This window comes from Anser anser, assembly GCF_964211835.1.
Source record: "Anser anser genome assembly, chromosome: 3".
NCBI lineage: Eukaryota > Metazoa > Chordata > Aves > Anseriformes > Anatidae > Anser > Anser anser.
Window position 1 is genome coordinate 43,651,807 of NC_139722.1, and position 20,661 is coordinate 43,672,467.

The following is a 20,661-nucleotide window of genomic DNA, read 5'->3' on the forward strand; positions in this document are numbered from 1 at the left end:
GTTTGAAATAAAATGTGCCTTAAATACCTTCCCTATTGGATCAGGCATTTTACCATGTACTCCACATATTCACAGTTCAGTGATACAGCTCTTTCCCTTTTGTAGTTATCTCTCTCCTTTCTTCATAAAAGGGCTTTAGGGTCATTCTCTCATACTTCAAAGTGGCAGCAATGTCAGTAATTGGATTGTTCACCCTTCCTTCTCACAGAGGCATTCTGCAAGTATCAGATATGTGTTGGAATGGAGGTAGATGAGATACAATCAAGACAGAAATATTTTAGATATTAATATAAGGAAATAGTTCTTGGGGCAGGGCTTGGAATTCATAATTCCTTCTAAGTAAGAGCCTTAACCACTGGGTTAAAGGATTATGGGCACTGTTGTCTGCTCTTTTTGACTTTTTTCTTGTTTTTGTTTTTGAGCTTTAACTCTTCTTTTACCAAGAGGCATAATCAGACATGGAGGAATGGGATAACCCATGATTAAGCCATTTCAGCTGGATGGTGAATCACTCGTCATTACAAGAAAAGCTGCTTTTGATCAGAAGACCATCTCTGGGCCTCTGAAAAGTTTCAGTGCTGAAAACAGAGTCTTAGGAAGTATAAGTCCAGTAGGACTGAATACGTGGCTTAAAGTGAAATTCTGAGGCTCCTCATTTTAGATGGGACTCTTGCATTCCTCCTCATATTCAGGTCCAGCAAACTACATTTTTTTTAATGTTTTATTTAAGTGACACCATCATTTGAGTCATCTGACAGGTGCAGTAGTATAGTTTCAAGAAAGAAGAACCACATGAGAACAGTGGCTTTAATTTGCAGTAGGTGATTGTGATCCTAATTCAACAAAAATACAAATACACAGTTGGAGTTCTATGTATACCGAAATGCTTTGCAGACTCGGATCTCTCTTCTTTGTAATTAAATTCTATCATCTGTTGTTAATCTATGGTAATAAATTATATTTTGCATTTAGGTAGAGTTGTGTTTGAGGACCTCAAAATACATTACAAAATCAAGTAATCACTGACCTTACTTTATTTCTTCAAAAATCATTTCATTCTCTGATGTAAATAACTTTCCAAAAGCCATGTGGGAAACCAGCAGCTCAATGGGCTTAATACATAGTTCTCCTGACCAGTTCCTATTTTCTAACTGGCAGTTGTCCGTTTTCGTTTTCTAAACCATCACGTTTTGCTTTTGTATTAATAAAAAGTAAGTTGTCTCCCTGAAGTTATAAAATTATTCAAATTACCAAAGGAGAAAAGAAGGAATCATAGAGGTAGCCCTAGTATAAGGGCTGTTTTATGTTCGGTTATTTCTCCAAAAACAAATTTTGGTGTTCCTTGTGCTGTGGTATCTTCTTAGATAGCCCAAGATTAGTGCAGCCTTCAAGTCTTTCTACAGAATGTTGAAATGTTTCCATTTCTTGAAATTCACATACAAAGTTGCATTTATAATAATTTGAAAATAGTCTTTAAACTCTTAACTTACTTTTGTGACTTCATGTTTTTGTTACTTACATATTAAAAAAAAAAACAAAAACAGCAGCAAATTTTCTTTTACTCACCAAATGTTAACACAGAAGCAGTCTTTATTAAAGGTGATATCAATATATCATTCTAGTTACAAATGTAGAACTTCGTGTTGTTTTCAGATATTTTATGTGCTTGGGTTGCTCTCAATTACTTTAACACATTATCTACATAAGTTCTTTTTATTTAATGGCTTTATTTACCAACTTGTATTCACTTTAAAAAGAAAAAAAAAGAGGAAGAAGAAAAAACCCACCACTACCACCAACAGAAAACTGAATATGTGGTTCTGTAACAGCCATATCACTATATCACTTTACTAATCAGGTTTCATGAATTCATAGGAGTACCATCTGGTGATTTTTTTTTCAAATTCATACACATGAACCTACAGTTAGTTAAAGTATTATCTTATAGCTCCTTTGTGAAATTGTTTTTTGGTTTTGACGTTTTTTTCTGGTGGTTTTTTTTTTTTTCTTAAATACTTCAGCTAGGTTTATCCTTTAACAGGAAATGTGGAAGAGTGAAAGGTGTTCTCGGTAGTAAAGAAATAGTACATATAAATATTTGTAAGTACAACTGTTTCTCCTGACAATTGCTTTGATTCCTTCATAGAATCATGGCTTTCATCTCTCATCAGAATCTCCCTCCTTTGATAGTGACAGCTTTTCTAGTGATTAGCCAGTATTTTATTTGCCATTTTCAGTTAAGACGGAGGGGAGATGGCTGTCAATATCTTAGCACCTCTTATTCTGCTAATCCTTTCTAGCTCCCTTGTGGATGAGGTATGTTGCAAAGCAGTGTTGTGAGTGGGTGATTTTCCTGGGTAAGTGGCCTCCTGTGTGTTGCAGTTCTACTGGTTGCCTTTTGGAAAAAAAAAATAATGAATTTTAGGGTTCAATTAAACTGCCTGGTGACTACAAATATCCTTGTTCTTTTCTACCAGGCACAACATGCCAAGGTCTTAGAAAAATATATCTGCAGTGGGACTGTGTCTTACAGTAAATGTTTATTTATATCACATAGTTTTCAATGTGATTTCAAAGCCAAAAATATAAATTTGATACTTAGAAGTCAAAAAGGAAGTGTCCAGTGCTATCAGGATGATAATCTTGTTTCTGTGCCTAGCACTAAGGGTACAGCTACTAGGTCTCAGTTCATAATTCAGCTAGAGATTGTCCAGAAGGCTTAGAATAATGTGGACCATAATTACTGACTTTATGTAGTTTTTTAAGACGAGCTTTAACATTTCATGGTATTTGCTCTGGATAGGTATCAAGGTATGGACATGGCTGAAAGTAATCAAAGTATTGAAACACCTCACCAAAGAAAAAGTGAGTTTGCTTGGAGTCTTAGTTCATATGCTAAACATTTAACACAGACTTTAGTAGAGTTTTCTGGAAAAATGCTATGATATGTATCAGAGAAATGCTGGTCATGATTCCTGCTGTCACTGGCTAATGAGACGTCTGGGTTTTGCAGTGAGTATTACCAAACATTACGTGCCCAGGCTTTGGGCAGTTGCCTGCAGGGCACTGGAACATTCTTGCCCCGCTCACGTTTTCTTGAAGCAGCCTCTTCTCAACATGTGGGGAGCCCAAAATTCAGCTGAAACACCAGTGAGCAGAGAGACAGGCAGAAGTGCTAACTGGTTGTGAGTGAAATGCAGTCTAAATTGCTTTAAAAGGAAAGTTACTTTTTTTCGATTGCTCTGAAGCACACAGAATGGTCTCTGGAGGGGAGAAACAAGCGGTGCTTTTGTTAGATGCCTGTCTCGTCTGAAATGCTGATCACTGCAAGGGGAGTCAGGAAGGAATTTTCTCTTGCATCAGGCTGTCAGGAATTTTAGGATTTTTTTTCTTTTTTCTGTGTTAAATTCCATATGGTTTACTATCTGGAATTTTCTGACATGAAATTACATGTTTCTTTACTGTCATAGTGTAACGGCCTGCAGTATACAGAGAATAGATCTGTTTGTTCTTTCCAGATATAAACCTACGAAACTCCATAGGAAGTGGTAGTTAACCAGGACCTTGCCTTCTCCCTCATGCTGTAAGTTTTGTTGGGAAGGACAGCTTAAGGAGGTTTCTTCCTCACTCACTTTCTCCTGTTACTGCCCTCTTTGCTACAATCATGCAATTTTTTGTAGGCTTATTCTCGTTGGTTGATTATTAAAAAAAAAAAATGCATTAGAAAAGTAGGAGAAGGTTCTTAGTCTGGGCAGCGTGGAAGTGAGACATGACTAGTTGTCCCAGCATTGTCCTTGAGAAAGGATGGTGCTTCATGTATTGCTCCTAGCCCAAGAAATCATACCCACTAGTTGCTTTGTGTAGTGAAGAAGTGTCCCAGGGAAAACAGATGGAAGAGAAAGGCAAGATGTGTGATCCCAGTTAATCTTCTCCACAGTTGCCCAGAGTCTAGAGGGAATGCACGGTGAATTGGAAAGTAAAAACATAAATCTTGGGGGAGAGGAATGAATTACAGGTTTAGAAGTACTGCTCAGAGGGTGGATGCATAAAGGGGTTGTTCAGGGCCTTGTGTGTTTGTGACCATTGGATTGATTATAATCGACCTCTTCTGCCTCAGAATTGTGTTTCAGAAGCTCAGGTTTCATCTGTAAAAGGTTCTAATTCTTACATATGAAGAACAGTTTTCCTCAATATATCAACCAAGCATAAATGGATGCATTTTCACATGGATTTATGTAGTACCTCTAAGAAACGTGGGTCTAAGAAATTGTGTAACCTGCCTTTCTTGATGCTGTGAAAATTCTGTTGCAAAGAAACACCAAATTTAGCATATTTTCTGTCCCTTGATTTGTGGATCTGACCACAAGAGTGGGTGAACGGGGTATAATACATAATTCCTGGAGGGTTTGTGGGATGATGGATGGTATAGAAGGACTGCCTTGAAGAACAGGATTCCTGTTTGAACACTGTGATTGTGTTGGAGGAAAAAAGTTACTTGACAAGGGAGATCAGTTTGAAAATGAGCAGTATATCACACCAGGGGCTTTGGAAAGTAAGCTGCTGAGGCTATCTGCAAGGTCTGGCCATAGTATAAAGGGAGAAGCATAAGCTGTTTTTCTTGGGTAGCATCAGTGGGCCAGATGAAAGTTGAGAGCATAAAGAAAATTAACTCTCAGAAACAAGGGTTGAATAGAGGTTTGATTGCAAGGTGCAGCCAGGTGCAATACATGAAGTGCATCTAATTAATCTTAATATACAAACAGCACAGAAACCAGTTTTAAGGTGGCATTTGTCATACAAAGGCACATCCTTTGCTGGTGTTAATTGCAAGATTTGTCTGAAGTTGATGGTTCCAAATTACTCCAACCTAGTTTCTGCCCTGACAATTATGCCACACAACTCTTGGGTTGAGAATGGAGTAAGGAAAAGGACTAAGTTTCTCTCTTTAAGTTTCCACAGTAATAATTTGTGATTCATTTTGAAGGTGTGAATCCAATGTAGATCTTAGATTCCCTCTCCTTAATTCTCAATTGGCGTCGTTCTGAAGACCTCAGAGCTGTTGTTTTGAGGGTTAGACAGAGAGCAGTCAGTCACTGTGTACTTGTGGTGTACTAAATGGTAGTATTCATGTGCATTTACTGTTAAGATTCAGCTGGACAGTCTATATAGCAAACTAACAGCTATACTGGTGATTAAATGAAATGTAATTGTATTAATAGAAGTTGAGGCTTGGAATAATTGTGGATTGCCCCAGTTTCAGTAGAAGGAGGGCTTGCAATATTTTTTTCCTTCTTTACTTACTGTTTTCTTTTTTCCTGTGGGTCTCCCCAGCATCAGTTTGCTGGTGGTTAATTAACATCTTTGCCTATATCCAAATGAGTATTGAATAAAAATTCACATAGTTCAACTTAAGGTGAAATATGGGAAGAGACAAAATAGACTTTCTTCAGTTTTCTTGGGAAATAGAAAGGTTGAATATGTTATCTCAGTGGAATACATCTTGCTTGATGTAGAAAACTTGTAAGAAATGGAAAAAACAAAAACAATCAACAAAAAAACATGTGTTCTGCCACCTTGAAATGAACTTTGTTGCTGACTTTGTGCAGATCACCTCTAAGTAAGTAACAAGTTATCCTCCTTGCCCCTGGTCCTACTTCTCATCTCATAACACTACTAGTATTAGTTATAAATGGATTGCTGTAGCTTTAAAATGCGTTACTGTTATCACAGTTAAATATAGTTTGTCTGTGCCTACAAGATAGTAATCTGCTTAGAGTTCTGTTTCTCTTCATACCGTGTCTTCAACAATACTAAAGCCGGTGGCTGGCATTTAATAAGTAATACAGCATCAGTTCAGGTGACAGAAGTTGCTCAGTGTAAATGATGTCTGAATAACAAACGTTGCAAGGTCTAAAACAATGTTTTGTCAGTCTGACCTTGAGTTCTCACTTGAAAATAATTTACAGTGCTGCACAGTTTTTTAAATGTACCTATTGAAGATATTTTTGTAACTGACATCCTTTCTGTCTTTCCCTTCAACTACCTCTCATCATGCATAGCAACCTAATTAGCATCAGCCAAAAATCTGCGTAGTGGTGGGCTTGATTCTTACTTACATTAACATCTTACACGTCTGTCTGGCTAGGTAAAGAAATTGTTACACTGCATGTAAATTACCTGTATGTTTGCCTAAAACTTAGTACAAACACATAGTGATTTGCACAAACTTTAAGCATGCAATACACTGCCAAGTAAATAAGAATCATTTCTTGTTCCTAAGATACCCATTATGTTGGGGATCATTTGTGTTTTTTGCTTGAAGAAATGTATGTTTTTGAGGGAAATGAAAAAATGTAGCTGCAAAAGATGCAGATCAGTGTCTTTCCTTTTTGTGTGCCATCCTCTATATTTCACTGTGTTTGAGACACACAGTGATACTGTGAGTTATAACTAAATTGTATGGGCAGAAGAAAAGGGATCTGAAAAAAGCTTTACTTCCCTCTGGAACAGTGAGAGACTGACCTCATGTGGTGTGAAACCAAAGTTGACAGGGGAAACGCAAGAAGCATAAAACTCTGAATAAATGGATTATCTTTGAAAAATTAATATTTCTCAACCTTTTCTGATTTTTCTTTGATGCTACATCAGTTATCTTTAAATAATATTGGTTTAGATAGTTTGTTATGTGCTTGCTGATAAAAGAGATTGACCGGTGTCTATATTCGCAAAGACTTTTTGTGTCCTGAGAGGGATGCTCTAATAAGCTGACCCCAAGACAGCAGGTTAGGAGCTGAGGCCCAATTATCCTGGTTGCTGCCTGTGCGTGATTTTAATTGAAATGAGTAGGAGTTTCGTGTGAACAAGTGACAGGATAATCAGTCTTGGTTTCTAAGCCCTTTCTGGCACTTCCCCAGCAGCATGCACACTCTGTGCCTTCACAGCCTTGCTCTGTAAAATGGAGAGAGTGGTTAGGAAAATTATGAAGTGGTGTACCATGCAGAATGGGAAGGGAGTTTCTAATCTGTATATTTTTACAGGCATGAATAATATTAATTCTGGAGACTTGTCAGTTACGCTGGTCTGATTTATCAGCATATATGGAAATAACCAGGTATAGCATACACACATACAACAAAAGGATGTTCTGCTGTTTTGAAAAGTCTCCTTTTTAACTAACTAACATGCATTTCATTTTAAAGCATATGGGGGTAGTGTGGCTTATGGACTCTTGCAGGAAAATCTGCTTGCTAGTCAAATGTACTCTAAAAATTCTGTCCCTATCCTGCAAAGATTTTTCTGTGTGCTTCTATTTTCTTCTTTAAGTTGTCTGAAATGTCTGAAGTACCAAAGGCCTGTAGTGTTTTCTACAAATAGTCAGAGTTCTGCATGACAAAACTTTTATTTTCTTCTTTACAGATCCTTTTGGAGCCAGGAGTGATACAGGATGTGCTAGCAGCTGGAAGTCATTTACAGTTGCTGGAGCTTCTCAGTTTATGTTCTCACTATCTCATTCAGGTGAGGCTTCTCTTCATGATTATTGGCCATTTCTGTTTGGTAAACCTTTGTTCCAAGCCTAATTTCAGTAGGAGAGCATTAGTGAAGTACCTGGTGTAGCCTAAGTGGCAATAAATTGGATCTCAGGAGACCTGAATTCTGAGGGCAATATGGGTATTAATTTTTGGTAGGTGCTTTGTCCTCCATCCCTTTTATCCATTTCAGTCTTGAAAACAAGGGTGCTCCATTGATTAGTATCAGCACACAGGAGTTTGATTCCAGCCTTCATCAGAGAATTTGCTTTCTTCTTCTGCAGTTTCCCAAATGTTAAGCATTTCCCTGTTGGTGATCATGAGTATTGTGAAGCATTCAGTTGCTCAAGTGTTCACTACAGAATATTGACGTATATTCCAGGGCACAGCTACCTCTCGCTGAATGGGTAGACTGAATTACAGTGGCACCTTTTTATCAGCTGGCCTCACACCCATAATGCTAATAGTAATATCAACATTAAAGCTGTCATTATGAAGAAAAAAAAAAAAACAAAACTGAATGCAGTAAAATCCTGTTTTGTGCTTGGCTTGTGTAGGAGATGGCTCATGATGGTAGCAAGAACATAGCTTTGATGTTTAGCAGTGAAAAGCTTTATAAAAAATAGTAATACCAGTTCTACAGAACCATTTACTTTTCTTTGTAATATTTCAGTATTGTTTCTGAATAGGGTGGTTTAGCTTTATCTGTGCAACAATTGGGCATGGAAGTGCATGTCAGCACAATGCTCGCTGTATGCCTTTGCCTTCCACCAACATAATTGCCTTTGAACAGTCTGCTGAGTGTGCTTGGCAGCACACTGAGCTGCTGAGTACCATAGGCATGCAGGATCTCATGTTAAGAGCCTCAGGATGTACTTGAAGGCTTTGCATCTTATGGAGAGTCTGTTCTTTGAGTGTAGCCTCAGGGAAGCCTTCAAAATATATGTTAAGACAGTAATGTGGTATTAATTTGTGCATATTAAAATGATTAGGAAATTAAAGTAGCTGGTAGAGGACTGCAATTTGTGTCAGTTCTGTTTTCAGGAATGTAGGGAAAAATTGAATTTTTGTGAGAAAGTAGACATGGAATGTAATGGTATAGATGGCCTTTGAAGAAACAGGACTTGTGAGATGCCAAATAACCCACAAAACCATTTGGCCTACCAGCTGTCAAGCATGCATGGGAAGGGGGTATTATAACAAGAAAGAAGACACAGGTCCAAAACTGACAATCATACAATATATTTAATGCCCCCATAACTAAATCAGTCATGTGAGCATTTGTTTGCAGCTTACGTGCTCTTTAGCAGAAATTGGACCAAAGAAACCATTGCAGTAAAGAAGTTAGGAAATTAAAGTAGGGATGGAGTCGAGTATTGTAGTGCAGGTGAGGTAGGGACATGAGAGGACTGTAAGAAAGGTTCAGGTATGTGCCCAATTTAGGTCATGAAAGAATGAAGACTTATGTGGAACAGCTTCTGGTATTAGTAGCTCTTCCCTTGGCACCGTCTAAATGCTTTTTGATCTGCAGGTCACTGAAGTGGAAGCAATCATTGAATAGACATAGTATTAACAGTGCTTTGGATCTAGTCCTTGATATGCAAGCCATAGTCAAGCATTTAGGAACAGATTGTTAATGAATTAGTAAAACAAACAAACAAAAAACAGCAACAAAAGCCAGTGAGCAAACATTGCTGCCAAATTTCTCTGTTATTAACAGACCAGTAAAAGTCCTATGGAGATGATGATCAATAAGTAGTTACTCAAATAACGTGAGAGAGGTCTGTTGTACTCTGAGTAGCGTACCGAGGTAGGGTAACTGAATCTGTGCTGGTGTGAAAATCAAGAGGAAGTGAGACCCTGTGTCAAGATTTACAATAATGGAGGTTAGGAATAAGGTAGGGAGGAGAGGTAGTGAATAAGGGACAGAACGTGTATTGGTAGACAGAGTTATAGTGATAGTTCTGTAAATGTTTTTGAATTGGTCTCACTGTAAGGTTTTGAATCGGTGTGGAGGTCTGTGGGATGACTGTAGTTTACATCAAGTAAGGCTCTGTATTTACTTAACAGGTTTGCCCAGACAAGGCATATCTGTAGGCAGATTTGCGGCCTGAAAAGATCAGCGTAATAATTTATCTGCCTTGTTTGTTCCACGGAGTTACAGTCCATGCAAGTAATCAACCTTGAGTTGTCGTGTAAGCCTTTTTAGCAGAGGTCAACAAGGTACTGCGCATAAAGAGTGTGATATCTTACAGGGTCTAAATTAATTCTATCAAATACATGTTTGTTCTACATACAATTGAGTGATTTTAAAAATATCTATTGTAAAAATAAAAGCAGCATAGTTAGAGAAGTTTTCCTTAAAACCACTTATCCTTACTGCATTTGGGAACCGGGGTATCTTGTCACATCTGACCTCCTATGCTATGATACAGATGCTGTGTAGGGAATAATGCTTGCCCCTTCTTTTCTTTCTAATGTTAGTGGTTTTTTTTGAGTCCCAGGGTGCTGCAGAGTTCTTTGTTTATTGTAACAGTGAATATTTTTTCTTGCTACTTTCAGTTGTTCTGTTATCATGGAATTTAATTTAGCTTAGTTTAGAGTAAATTCAGGAAATACAGTATGTGGGATCTAGCTGTCATTTATTATTGTTGTGGAATAATGATGCACAATTTTAACTTGTTAGGATTGTCTTTATTTTTTGGGGATGAAACAGCTTGTATGGATGCTGTTCTTACTGTTAGAGCTTTTTAAGCTGCTCTCTTCTCTAGATATTCCAAAAGTATATCAGTTTTTTGGAGTTCAAGATATATGTTTTCATTTCTTCTTAACACTTATGTGAGGCCAGTAATTACTCCATAGATATCGATGAGCATTGTATTTAGATAAAAATATGACTTACTTGGTCCATATTTGTACCAAGGCCTATTTATAGCTTGTGAGGTACCACAGAAGACTGTACCGATCTAATTTATCTTGTCAAAGATGATTTGCGGTGCGCTGGGGTCAGATTAATTTCTAGCCAACACTAACTTTTTTATTCCCTGATATCTTTAAGGAATTTCCTCTCAGTTGTCTCCAGAAAAAAAAAAAAAAAAGTTAATTTGAATTTAAGATACATTCTCTTTCTTTCAGACCAACCAGCTGAAGCTGAGCAGTTTGTTTAATTTGTTGATAGATCTCAAAAAGATTTCTATAACAAATTGTTTCAGTCCTATGAATGGTATTTTTACAAAGAGCTTTTGATCAAAGGCATGTCAGAAAAAAAAAGGAGAGGAACAGTCTTACCCCCTGCCCCCAATTTGGTAATATCCATATCTAAGACATTTATGATAACATGACACAATGGAGGTTTCTGACAACAGCGCTGGTTCACTAGGTGTGCTTTATCGTTCATAGACTTCACACTATCAAATGTTCTGTAGCATCTAATGTTGATTACATTTTCTGTTGGAAAATGTTTTGCTAACTTTGGATTGATAATTTACTAATTTTATTTAAAAAAAATCTAATTCATATTTTCTTTATTTGCAAGCAAAAGAAATGCCCAAACAATCCCTATTTTAGATCACAATTCTAGATTTATGTTGTGCAGACTTTCACCCTGGCAGTGTCATGTCTTGAATTGTCATTATTCCTTATTATTTCTGCTGTTTGGGGGTTTTTGGTTTTAATTTGTTTTTGTAGATAGGGACTTCTTGAAGTATGCTGATATATCTTAGTTGAGATACATACATATTCATGAATCTGTCCTATCATGATGTCTGCATAATTCTCAGGTACTTTAAACACTGAAGCGAGGCTTGAGTTCTCACACATCCGTCTCAGCCTAAACAAACGGTAAGGCAACTTGATTGCTCTTAGCTGTATTGCTGCTATGTAGGTGAGGGAAAGCTAAGCTGACGACATGAGCTTAGTGTATCTTGAATTGTACTTAAGTCCATGGGTCATGCATACAGCATTTGTGTGCAGAGTGTGCATCCAGTTCTTTAAGACTCATTTCCTGAGTTCATCTTCTAGCTAAAATTGATTGTGAGTTTTGGCTGAGGTTTCTACAAGGAGGCTAAGGCAGACAGCTGCAACAAACAGGTAGATGTTTGTTGAAAATGTAATGGGAATGGGTTATTCGACTGTTTTAATTTCCTTTTAAGAATTTTATCCTTTAAAGTTCCAGTGGACCACAGCTGTCCTACTATGACGTTGGAGAACACAAGAGAAAGTGAGTGGGAGGCTTTAATTGTGTAGATGGAGATCTGAGAAGGGACTTCTTGGAGCTGTGGAGAGCATGGTATTAGGTAGTGTATTTGTGATGACCTACCTTGCACTTTAAAGCTTGTAAATGTTTTTTTTAAAGGGTACTTGTCAACTTTTTTTCTCATGCAACAGAATACGTGCTGAGAGATTTATTCAGAACATACAAATGTTTGTTTCAGAAACGTGTCTGAGTTTCATAGCTGATTGTAGATGTAAGAAGTTTCATCTTCCTCAACTGTTTGCACTTTCAGTAGCAAAGAGAATGTCAAACTGCACATTATTTCTACAATCTAAGAGTCTTAATAGGGAGGAAATGCTATGGAGGATATGAGTTTTCTTGGAATTTCCTTCTACTGAATAACATCTGCTCAGTCTTGTGTAGATACAGCTTTAGTAATCAATTTTTAAACCAGAGGTCGATTTTCACTGGCATTCAGACCTGGACTTTCCACTTCTGAAATCTTAGATTTAAGTGATTTTTCTGTATTTTCTGAAGACTAAGTCTTTATTGTATTTAGTGGAGCTCTGTATACCACTAGTATTGCATTCCAGGTAATAAGACTATAGGTGTGCGTGAAGGGTTTAGAAGTTGCAGAACTGCCTAAAGCAACCCACTGGTTTCAGTCTGAGAGGCAGGGTATGGCATGATTGTTCACATTTAACTTTCTGTTAGATCAGGAACATTTTATGAACAACCAGTTACATACTGGAAAGAGTCTGGCTTATCATTTATGTTATATTTAGTGGTTAGAGAGTTGCATATTTTCATGTTCAATGCAGCCTTGCTAGAAATAACGTTAGCTGACTGTTGTTGTACTCGATGATTTCCAGCATTTCCTATTCTCTCAGTAGCTAGGAGCAGCAAGTACAGTAAGCATGAGTGGTGATCCTGATTGCCATTAAAGTTCTTCTGACTGCTAAAAATTCCTCTTGGGATCATAAATGTTTCAGTGTCAAGAGAAGTTAAAAGTTTGATGCCAAATTTTCCATTTTTTTAAACTGCATTAAGTTCCCTGCTAAATGATACGCATTCTAAGTTACCTTTTAGAAACTTCATTACAGTGGATAGGACTCTCTGACAGGTCTGCTTGACTGCTACTAATGTCAACCACAGCATCCATAAAGAGGGATACTTTAAGCTAAAAAGAACAGTTTAGATGAATGATAAAACGAGCCTGAAAAAACACAGCACTGTACAGCAGCAGTCGGAATCTTCTCGAAGCCTCCCCCTCTGTGCAGTGTGCTCTGGATTCTTGTATACAAAAGTAGACAGTGAGCAGGACCAGGCCTGGAATGCATAAATTAGATTGATTTAATGAAGTTGCAAATGATAAAATAAGACCACCTGGAATATTTTTTTGGTAATAACTGAAGCAGGCAAATGGTTTTGGGTAGGGGCATTTGATTTTTAACCTTCTACCCTAATGGTCAATTTACGCTTATAAAACAGATCTGTCTTTGCAGTGCATGAGCAACTAATGGTCTGGATCTTTTCTTCCACTAATTTTAAACTATTTTAATGTGTTTACAGATTGAATTATGTTTGCTACTGTCTTTAAAGGGAAAAAGCTGCAAGTGAATCCAGTTGTGGAAGGAAAAGAGTGTGTATGGTTTAGATATGTTGTGGGTACCTGAGTTTCATAAGCTATTTCTTTTTCTTAAACCCAACTTCACTATTTAGAGCTGTGCCAGCAACACAATCCCAGCTTTCACTAAGATACAGTCCTTCAGAGATGAATCAATTCTTACACCAGAGATTGAGAGCATCACCTTTGTATTGCTAGAAGCCCCAGCTCAGTTGGGATTTTAGCTCCTGGATTTTTCATATAGAGCAAATTAAACTGCTGGAAAAAAATCTAAAGGTCATCAACAACCAAGGCTTGTGGTTTTTTTTGTGTTTTTGTGTGTGCGTTTGTTTTTAAACTAATACTGAGTTTTTAATCTACATATACACAAAGAATTAGAGTGGTGTTTTATAAAGCCACCCAACTGTATCTAGTGGTGGAGAAAGTGACCCTCGCATACCAAGAATATGAAGTAAACAGAAGAAACATCTTCTTGTGTTTTGTTGGTTTTCGGTGGTATGCAACCAGTTGCTGTGCCAGCCTGCTGTTTCTTGAGGGTGTGTGTTTTGTCAGCCGTTGTCACTGAGCTGTTGACAGTCATTAGGAAAGCTCGTGCCGAGAGCTCAAAAATAACTTGGGGGAATTTAGCTCCTCTCTCTTAACTTACATAAACATATTACAGAGATACAGGTTTACATATATATATAATGAGAATGCACTACTGAGGATTCCAACTTAGAATGGGACTCAGGAAAAAAAAAAAAGTGGTATTTTTCTCCTTTTTTCAGTTGATGTCAGTGAGGAAAGTAAAAATGGGCCCTTTGAATCCCATTTTTTCTGTGGCCTATGTGCTGCTGTTTAGCTGTGATGTGACAGTGGACGTTGTCCCCCTGGAGAGTTGGCTAATACAAGAACATGGTGCCACTGTGGTTGGGAGCCCTCCAGCTTGGGTGTGTGTGTTCTGCTTTTCCTAACACACTGATAGCTGACAGGGCTGAACTGGACCTGGTGAAAGATGTGTGAAAAACGGCACTGGAGTTTCTAGGTTAATCATTGCTGCAAGATTAAAAATCCAGTTGTCTAGCTAGTTGTGTGGGCACACGCAACCAGTGGCCTGCATCAGGTCACAGGAGAGGTGACAAACTGGGAAGAGGCAGGGACTGCTACTTCTTTCTTTTCTTAGAAATGTGTGTCAGGATGGCAGAGCAGCTTTGGTGTGTGTTTTAAACAATAATAAAGAACCTATATTGCTTCGCTGTTTCCCCCCCTGCCCTTCTCACATTGCTTTTCTAGCTGATGTGGCCTACTCTGCGTGACCTTCCTGTCCCTCAGCCCCTGAAAGACCTCTGCTTCTGGGAGCCTTCAAGTGGTTTTATAAAGCTATAAAGAGAGGCTGATGAATCCCAGAATGCTTAGTGTACGAAATTCTTCTCTGGTTTTATTACCATCTGATCAATACTAATGTTTTATGCTCCCCTCCCACCCCCCGTGTCTTCAGCTTTTAATTATCCTTAACCAAGTGGGGCAGCTCAGATGCGTGAAGCAAAAAATGGCGTTATTTGTACATGGGTAGTGCAGCTACCCTTATCTGCTGGCGTCATCGGCGACGTGCACAGTTGTCGGTCTGGCAGGAAAATTTGGTTGTAAGAGGTGAAAACCAAAAGGTTGAATTACTGCACTCCCCTGAATGAGGCAGTCCGGGCTCCTAGCAGCCAGGCGTGGGCAGCAGGTGGCAGTGTAAGTCCACAGCAGCTTGAGGAGATGAATTGGAGCTAAAATCAGAAAAACTGAAAAGAAAAATTATTTATTTTTCCTCCGTATTAGTCTTCTGACCTAATCAGTAAAAAAGTCATTATTCACACAACACTGGGCAATATGCATTGTAATTTTTAACAAATAATAGGAAACTCTTAATGTTTTCACAGGAAATACAGTTCTGTCTTGTGCAGCAATGGTCATTTATCACTACACTTTGTGAAATCACTCATTTGTTCTAATTTGAATGTAAATGACTCTAAGGTTTTACAAATAAGGTGACAGACTCACATAAATGTAATTGCAGGGTTCATCTCTCTCTTTTTATATATCACTCATTAAGTTATGAATTAAATACATCGTATTAAACCAGGGGCATGTCCAATGATGATATTGTAATGGCAAATTACTCTATGCTATTAGAGGTGTATTTTTTATTCATGGACATTAATTTGTCATTAAGCAGCATTAGTTTAGCACTTTTATGTGGAAGACGTGACCTGAAAGAGGAGACTTACTGCTCTAATGTGAAAGAACGGGAATACAGGCACCAGACAGACAGCCCTTTTTTTTTTATTTTTTAAACCTCCTGTAAAGAAACAGAGGGATGTTTTATTTAAGTTTGCATTGATCTAAAACAATTTGAGTTGTGTTAAGCCATTTTAGCAAAGGTATTTTGGAAACATGACAGTGCTTTGGTTATGAAGTATTTACCAATATGGGAAAAAATAGAATGCTAAGTACGAAGTGACGACTATAAATCATTTGTAACCTATGAACCCAAAGAGAGTATTGGGCTTGAAGTGAGTTAGTCTGATTTTATCTCAGAAGTAGCACTGTGTTAGATAGTTGATTGTCCAACCTTTCTTTTCTCTGTGCTGACTTAGCCAAAATAGAACTGCTTTTTTTCCTTCTTAGTTACAAAATAACTCTCTCTTATTTCCTCTATACTTCATGTTTTTAATGCTCTATTATTATTTTTAAAGGGAACAATTTCAAGTTTAAATGTTAAGTAGGAGCTGAACCTTTCTCAAGAAAAGGAAGGAGGAGAGGTACGATAGAATTTGAGAGGCATCTTGACACTTAAAGTATTAAACTAAGGAGAATACTGAATGTCTCAGTCTGGTCCATCTTTAAAAGATATTAAAACGGCATTGTAAATTTTATTTTCATTTATATTTCATTTCAACCATCTCTCTTTCAAAGTAAAAAGTCTGAACTTGATACCAATCAGTATAGTTGATTTTTCCCCCTATTTTGTTTTTTTTCTGATGGTTTAATTATTGCTGTTTGATCCATCTACCTTAACTGCTCACAACACACCCAACTAGTATGTTGCACTAGTTAAGAATAATTTGCAATGAAAATGCCCAGATACAAAGCCCAAGGTGTCCATAAGTAGTTTTCAAAACATAAGTACCTCAAGTTACATCTAGTTTTAACTACTATTAAATGCTATTTAAAAACTGATAGGAGAGAAACATTCTTCACTGAAACATTTCAATTCATAGGGTAGCAAAAAGAAGGAAAGAAGTTCCATGTAAGGCTGTTGATGTGTTCCAGCAGGTCTGCTGGCAGTGGTAAATGAGACAGCGTTTTAGCACTTTCCATCATGTATAGTGTTTTGCTTGCACAACTGCATAGTAGTGCAATTTGCCAGGGAAACAATATTTTGCTTCAGGATTATAATCTAGACTAATTCTTTTTAAAAGAAAAAATCCATTTCTGTCTAGTGGGGTAGTGAACAGGTCTTGAACCCAGAGTGAATGTAAATGTATACATGCTGTCTTCTGGAGTCTTCAACCAATGTGTAATGAGAGCTCTGAAACTTGTAAGTTGTCCTCATTCACCTCACTAACTCTCAAAATTAAAGACAGAAACTTAAAGATTAGTGGTATGAAAAACTTTATTAGCCATTACTAATGTCCTGCAAGTGTGCTATTCCAAACTGAAAAATGTTTGTAACTTCATTCGCTTGTTCTCCTATGTAATCTATTCTAAACATCTGTTTATTAATTTGGAGGAAGTTGCTGCTAAATTTCCCATCTGTTTCACCGGAGTCTTTCAGAACTTGATTTGTACCACAGAGTGTGTGTAGCTACATAGGAAGTTTTGGATCTTGAATTGATTAAACCAGGACTTTTATTTGCAGTTCAGGGGGAATTGAGATGGTATCACATAGCATTGTCTCTACTATACTATTTATGGCAGCGGTTGTGTCCTCTAGATTAGAGGGGTAGTAGTATGTTGGCTGGACTTTCCTTATAAACACTTTGACTTGTGTTGTGAAAGTTTCCAAAGCTGCTCAAAGGAGGTGGGGTTTTTTTTTGTTTGTTTGTTTTTCTTTTTTCTGAATTCCATTTCAGAGTTCTTTCTTTGTTTACCATAAGCTACATCTGTTCTAATTATATATGTAAAAGTCCTTGAATTTTCACAGTATCTACACATAACTGATAATCATGGGGAAAGTATTGTAGTAACTACAGACAGGTCTAGTCCCCCCAAAAAGCATCAGGATTGGAATTCTCATTGGCTTGAAATGGCATGTTGTGGATATGGAGAAAGCTAGGGGAAAAGGCCCAATGTTATATGCTTCAAAATTAGTGCTTGCATTTTGTTTTTGCCTGCCTCACAGTGTTTCTACTCATTTTACATCTTCATGGGGAATTGAAATATTCAGGAAAGGAAAAAAAAACAAAACAAATTCTTTCTGGTAGTGTTTGAGGGGATACAGAAGAGGGCACGTCATATACTTCTGAATTTTGAGATATTGGCAAGCACATGTACTTGTGAACACTTGGAGTTTGGCTCTACAGTGACCCATTCTGCTTATAAAGGTGGTGGCTTCAAGGTGACATATTTAAGCCAATGATAATTTTACCTTTTTTTTGTTTTTGTTTTGTTTTAACGTATATAAAACATTGATTAAATATTTCTCTCTTATATATTTTTGTGGAAAAATGCCTCGGTGGTAAAGCACAGGATTCTGACTATTACCAGTTTGAGACTGGTAGGATAGTTTTTTGTCCTTGTTAAAAATGGCTAGAAACTAAATAAAGAAATCTGATCTTGATCTTTGAAGGCTTATGCTTTCCTGATGCTTTGCACCTTTAGCAATGTGAACATTCATGTGTTTTGTGACCACTTGTGACTTTTTTGGTACTGATGAAGGTCAGATATACGAACTGCCAAACATGGACTCAAGGTCCATTTTTGATGTTTGAGCTTTGGTCCTTCTAGGTTTTCTGTTTTTGAGAGTCAGATTTGTCATAATTTCTGACCAAGAGAGTGGTAAGTGAATCCATGGTCAATAATGCTTAAAATACAAACAAAAAACCCGTAATCCTATTAAAGTGTGGTGAACTCATTTTAATGAACTTTTTAATTTTATTCAATGTTGCTTCCATGTTTTTTTCATTCTTTCACTTTTCCTCCCACATTTGCACTACTCTTTTTTAAAAAAATAAAAATAAATAAATAAATCCTGTTTCTTTCCTGATACCAGTTCTGACTATTATTTAGTAAACCTACCAACCAGCACAGCTACTAGTCATGTGAAAAAGAGAGATGTTCTTTTCACTGCATAAATTTAAGGACAGTGTTGTAGAGAAGTTTTATTTTAGTCGGACATACTGCTTATACATGTTACAGACATTTTGCGGATACACTAAACTGCATAAATTGTTTTACAGTTGGGACAGGGGAAGAATTCTATAACAACTGAAATAGCGGAGTAGGTTCTAGACAATTGTAGTTCTTTTTCTTCTGCATCATGAGCAATTTCTTGAACCATCCTTCTGCCCGCCTTTTTCTCTGTAAGATGAAAATTGCTCTCGGTTTAGTGCTGTGAGCACAAAATTTCTTAGTTATTTTTGGGTGGTTAGATATTGCAGGAGTACAGAGCTACCTGAACAGGGAACAGCTTTCCAAATAAAATATATTCTGATACACCGTTAATGTTGCCTTTTTGTCGTCCAGATGCTTATGATCAGATTATTAATTGATGAGTACCCTTGTATCTTCCCGCAGCTGCAACAAGTCTCTTGAGATGCAGAGCTGCAAAATGTTTGAAATGACATGAAGGTAGTGCAAGCAGTCCTGTACTGCCTAGTACAAAGACCAGGGTAATTTTGATCCTATATCCACAAGCCAAAAACAGTTTTCTGAAAATTTTGTCAGAACTTTCTAGCTTTCTTGTATTGTCTCCATGTTATAAGTATCTTTGCACAAGATCAAATCCTCTAGGAGTCTTTCTCTTTTTTTTTCTTTTTTTTTTCTTTTTTTTAAAAAAAAAAAAGAGTTGAGCACCTTAAATCTTACAAGGTTGTTTTTCCAGTGTATATTGTTTTCATACCCTTAAAGCGTGGACTTCAGAACTGGGACCAATATTTGAGCAGTATTCTTAAAGCTGCTATGTGAAGCAGCAAGTGTGTTTCTTTCTTTTATTAGACAGCACTCAGTGTGCATTTTATGACATGAGCCTTTTCTTTGCCACGGCACTGTGCTGAGAACTCATGTTGCTATTTTGACAGCTTCTCAGTCCCTTCTGGATGGCCTGTAAGTGTTGTTCCAAATAGAACCTGTTATATTTTCTATATCAGCTATGTTCCTGGTTCTCAGAAATGCTTTTTGTTTGTTTGCTTGCTTTTTAAAGTGATCATTTTGCTGGGAAAGCCAGGCAATACTCATATTCTGTCATTCTGATAATTTGTGACCCCACTGCTTTTATGGAGTCTTTTGCAAACTCTAATAGCAAAATTTACCGTTGTCTAGTTCAATTATACTTTTAGTGGTGTTGGATCAAGAATCAATTCCTTAAGGACTTCCCTGGAAAAAGGTACAACACTTGATAACTTACTTTGAGGTTGTCATTGAACAAATATTTCATCCGTCTAAGATGTATCTTATTAAATGTATGTAATGATAAAAAAGAAAGTATACATATTACCTGGATGTCTTGGAGAACTCAGTATTCTGTCAATTGAGTTGATGTAAATAACCATGCTTGTTCTGAAGAGATAACAGATACTATTTTCCAGCGCTTACCTGATAGGTCTTACTATTTTATTCTTTTTTTTTGCCTGTATTTGCAAATAGACTCCTAAATTAATTCCATCCATTATGTGACACTAGGCTGACTAATGTACAGTTCACTGACATGATCTGCAATCCCTTGCAGGTTCTCCATTGTTCCTGCTCTTTTTCAGTGTTTACTCTGGATTAGAGGTCTCTGTAGCTAGTTCCTTTAAAATTCTTTGCTTTGTTGTCCATGGTGGTGGTATTAAGGCATATAATTTCTGTTCACATCTGTCTTAGTTACAGATAAAAAACTGTGGTGAAAGAGCAGGAGCATATGTGGGATAGATTTATGTTTTATTTGTAAAAAAAAAATAAAGTAGTGGAGACATAAGTGCTGAAATTTTCTGCCCTTTTTGTGTCTCTTTGTGACATCATCATCTACTTTTAAAAATGGACTATGTCTTCTTGTCATAAATTCATTATGTTTACTTCACATTTTTCCATGCTTACTGTATCAATTTTGGTACTGTTTTATTGATGCT

At 37.1% G+C, this 20,661-nt stretch overlaps 1 protein-coding gene across 15 annotated transcripts in view; it reads left to right on the forward strand.

The window, feature by feature from the left end:
• The window catches only part of KLHL32 (kelch like family member 32), a 124,210-nt gene that overhangs the window by 56,915 nt on the left and 46,634 nt on the right, over positions 1 to 20,661 (forward strand). For 14 of the 15 annotated variants that reach the window (XM_083828715.1, XM_083828726.1, XM_083828720.1 and 11 more), the window contains one exon: positions 7,417 to 7,515. In XM_083828715.1, coding sequence (XP_083684841.1) covers positions 7,417 to 7,515 — 99 coding nt within the window. Of the gene's footprint in view, positions 1 to 7,416; positions 7,516 to 11,305; positions 11,367 to 20,661 lie in introns of all 15 variants that reach the window. The other variant, XM_083828723.1, reaches the window with a different exon arrangement.